The sequence below is a fragment of the Mastomys coucha genome, unplaced genomic scaffold, assembly GCF_008632895.1.
Source record: "Mastomys coucha isolate ucsf_1 unplaced genomic scaffold, UCSF_Mcou_1 pScaffold15, whole genome shotgun sequence".
NCBI lineage: Eukaryota > Metazoa > Chordata > Mammalia > Rodentia > Muridae > Mastomys > Mastomys coucha.
The window spans coordinates 26,382,651-26,386,744 of NW_022196897.1; the positions used below are offsets into that span (position 1 = coordinate 26,382,651).

At 43.6% G+C, this 4,094-nt stretch overlaps 1 protein-coding gene across 1 annotated transcript in view; it reads right to left on the reverse strand.

The window, feature by feature from the left end:
- Psmb7 (proteasome 20S subunit beta 7) overlaps positions 1-3,870 on the reverse strand; it is a 60,504-nt gene extending 56,634 nt beyond the window's left edge. Inside the window, exons 1-3 of the mRNA XM_031370109.1 lie at positions 3,734-3,870; positions 3,256-3,349; positions 2,050-2,147 (exon numbers count right to left, since the gene is read on the reverse strand). Coding sequence (XP_031225969.1) covers positions 2,050-2,147; positions 3,256-3,349; positions 3,734-3,795 — 254 coding nt within the window. The 5' untranslated portion in view covers positions 3,796-3,870. The remainder of the gene's footprint in view (positions 1-2,049; positions 2,148-3,255; positions 3,350-3,733) is intronic.
- Positions 3,871-4,094: the final 224 nt, after the last annotated feature.

The following is a 4,094-nucleotide window of genomic DNA, read 5'->3' on the forward strand; positions in this document are numbered from 1 at the left end:
GTAAGCTGAATAAACCCTTTCCACCCCAATTTGCTTCTTGGTCATGATGTTTGTGCAGGAATAGAAACCCTGACTAAGACAGAGAACAAAGCAATTAGTTCCTTTTTGGTTGTCTTTACAGTGTGTGTGTGTATAACACACACTTACTTGTACCATGTAAGCATGTGGCAAAGAACATCTTTCAGAATTTGGTTCTATCCTTCTATGTAGATCCTGAGGATCCAACTCAAGTCGGGCTTGGTGCCAACATGCTGAACTACCTTACCAGCCCTGAAAAGAATGAATTCTGAGTGTTAATGCAAGGGCTTTTTGTTTGTTGGTTTGGTTTTTTTTTTGAGCTGGCTTTGTTAAAACAGAAACAGTCTAAAAGTAGAAAGGAGAACAGAGTGTTTTTACTTTGTTTTTAAATCTTATTTATGTCTGTATGTGCATGTATCTGAGTGAAAGTCTGCATACATCTGTGTGGGGGTACTCTCAGGAACTCCCAAAAGGGCACTGGATCTCCTGGAACTAGAATTACAGGGGTTTGTAAACAGACTGAATGAGTGCTGGGATCCAAACTCTGGTCTTTATGATTGAGCATGAGTGCTCTTAACTGCTCTCTTACCCTGGGAAGGGTATTTATAACTAGAGCCACTGGCATAAGCAAAAGAGAAGCAGCTCACACTTAGAGGAACAGGAATAAGAATGTGAGAGAATGAAACTGGAACATAAGCTACCTGAGGGGTAGTACAAGGTCTCAAATATCACACCAGAATTTCAATTTTACCTAGAAAATAATGTAGAAACATAATGTCTCTCAAAAAGCCTTTAAAGAGGAAAGGGGCATGATCCGCTCTGTGTTATACAGAAGTATGGCAGAAGAGTGAACATTAGTAAAGAAACCAGAAGCAGACAAATTCTAAAAGATAGTCTCTGACTTACACATGCTTTCATGGCACAAGTGTGTGACACACACACACACACACACACACACACACACACACACACTGTAAAGACAAACAAAAAGGAACTAATTGCTTCATTCTCCATCTTCCCATGCCCTGTTGTACCTGTTATTTTATGGTATATTGTAATTTTCTCTTCCATTTTTTTCTTTATTCAGTTCTGAAATAATAAATCAAGACTGTCTAGCTAAAACTGTCCAGATGAGAAAAAAAGAACCCAAATAAAGGTTACAGCAGAGAAGAAAACAGGGAGAGAACAGATTCAAGAGGTGTATTAGTCAAGGTTTCTATTCCTGCACAAACATCATGACCAAGAGGCAAGTTGGGGAGGAAAGGGTTTATTGAGCTTACACTTCCACATTGCTGTTGATCACCAGAGGAAGTCAGGACTGGAACTCAAGCAGGTCAGGAAGCAGGAGCTGATGCAGAGGCCATGGAGAGATGTTCCTTACTGGCTTGCTTCCCCTGGCTTGCTCAGCCTGCTCTCTTATAGAGCCCAAGACCTCCAGCCCAGGGATGGCACCACCCACAAGGGGCCCTACCCCCCTGATCACTAATTGAGAAAATGCCCCACGGCTGGACCTCATGGAGGCACTTCCCCAACTGAAGCTCCCTTCTGTGATAACTCCAGCCTGTGGCAAGTTGAAACACAAAACTAGCCAGTACAAGAGGCATATAAGAAGGAGAACTTTCTATCAACTCAAAAAGACTAAAGCAATAGGAGGACTTGGCCGTGAGGCATACAGGTGAGCTTTTGACACAGCATCTCATTTACCCTAGATTAGTCTCAAATTCACTATGTACCCAAGGGTGACCCTGAACTCCGGATCTTCTTGTTTCCACCTCCCTAGTGCTCAAATCACTACCACTCCCCTTTCCTGCAGTGCTGATGACAGAGCCCAGGACCCTGTACACACTACATAAACATTCTACCAGCTGACATATACTCCAGCCCAGAAACACAGCTAAAAGAGTTAAAAAAAAAAAAAAAAAAAAACAGCCGCAGCAGCAAGCAGGTTGCAGAGAGGATGCTGGTAATGGTCCATTTTTAGTCCCAACATGCCAGAAGATTTCAGAGTAGTTCAAATTCATCAATACTTACTAAATATTAGGAGATATGAAGTGAATTTTTGAACAGTTTTTGTCAGCAACAACCATTCCTTCAGTTGCTCTTGTGTCTGCTCCAAGAACTATGCCATCCTATTTTTAGAAAAAATGAAAGTTTTCAATAATTTATATACATATTATTTAAGAAAAACAATGTTGGCCATTCTCTGTCCCCATAACTCCATATCCACAGTCAAAATTCTACCAAACTATTGTCCTACATTGTTAGTACATCCTTAATCAATGTTAATGGCTATATCCTGAGGTGATTAAGACTCATTTCCATCTTCAATCAAAACTCAGAGATTCAGTAAATACCTTACAAATCACAGAGCTAAACTGGAAAGAAAAAATGTGGAAGACCCACAATCTTTCCAACAAAATGGCCACCAACAAAATAGGTCAGCAAGGTTGTTCAGCAAGTAAAAAACACTAGTCGTGCGAGCCTGGAAAACTGACTTCCATTGCAAGAACCCACATGAAGCTCAGAATGGACTCCACCAAGTTGTTCTCTGACCTGTACACTTGTCCCATAGCATATGCACATGCACATATACAGAGAAAATTAAAGAAACAGTCACCTCTATTAGTTTTTGAAATGTGTCTCTCTTCACCCATTAACAACATTAATCACTAGCCTTTATGATCCTTAGAGTTTATTTCAGTATTTATCTCCATTTAATGGATAGAGATTTAACTCTGTGAAAAAAACTGAGGGCAGAGTAGCTTGCCTTAATCACTTAATCCCAACGTTCTGGAAGCAGAAGCAGGTGAATCTCTAGTTTAAAGCAGGCTGATCTACATGGTATGCTCCTAGACAGTCAGGGAAATATAAGACCCTGTCTCAAAACAGGGGGAGAGGAGACTAAACTGTCCAAGCAGTTCAATAGAAAAAGTCTAGATGCATTAAACATCTAGACAAAACAATTAATCCCAAATTCTGTGCTTTCCCATTATAGCATCCTGCTTCCTAGAGTATCTTAGGAAAAGCCAAATTGCCCTAATGTCTAAAACTTCAAAATGAGTAAATACAAACTATTTAACATGTAAAACCTCCCGGTTAAAGTATTTCTAATAAAAGCGGTTTTTCATGAGGCACTCTGACATTTGCACTGGCAGATCTAGCTGGAAGTTTGAGTCCAAGTGGTCTAACTACTGTAAATAGGTCAGTTACTGCTACGGTAGGCCTGTCTAGGCTTACCTTATAGACCACCCCCGCGATGGTAGTGCCAGTTTTCCGAGCTTTCGGAAGCTTGAACCCCTTTTTTGCAAAATCAGCTTCCAAGACTGCATTCCTAAGGTAAGGCACAGAAATCAAGTGTTAGAGGACAAGACCAATGGCGCAAAGGGTGGAGGGGAACTCAGTTTGCTTCCACCCCAGTCTGTTCACTGGATTCTCCCATCATCAGCACCATCCGCGAGGAATTCCAGATCGGGGCTGTGACGACCCCCACACCCCAAAGCCACAGGGAGGACCAAATGCTTACACACTGGCAAGGGGAGAGGGCCGCGGCGGCCTCAGAAGCAGCCCGCGCTGGGGCCCGATTCCCTGAGTCACACGGCCGCGAGCACCATCCTCACGCTCGCCTCACGCCCGGGACCCAGGCCGCTGCCCAGCTCCGACCCGGGGTACAGAGCTCCTATTCAGGTCCCAACCGCGACCCCAGGCATGAACGTACCTGCGGCAATTATCAAAAGAAAAGCCTCCGACCGGTGGCTGAAACACAGACACAGCCGCCATCTTCCCAAGAAAGTGTTTCCGGGCCGAGGGTGGAGCGACCAAAAAGAACTTAACACTTCCGGCGCTGCGAGAGAAAGGGAGAGAGGGCGGGGCCGACTTCGAACTGGTGCTATTGGACATAGAGTTCCTGAATTCTCACTTCCTAGAGAGGCCCGGGTCTTTTAAGTGTTTTGCCTCCAGCCCTGGGGAGGGGAAACTGACGACCAGCCGAAGGGATGGTATTTGTTAAGTCAGATAATAAAATTCCTCCAATTACCAAATCTCCTGGCGCTCAGACCAGATCTGTTTCTACGGTTAAA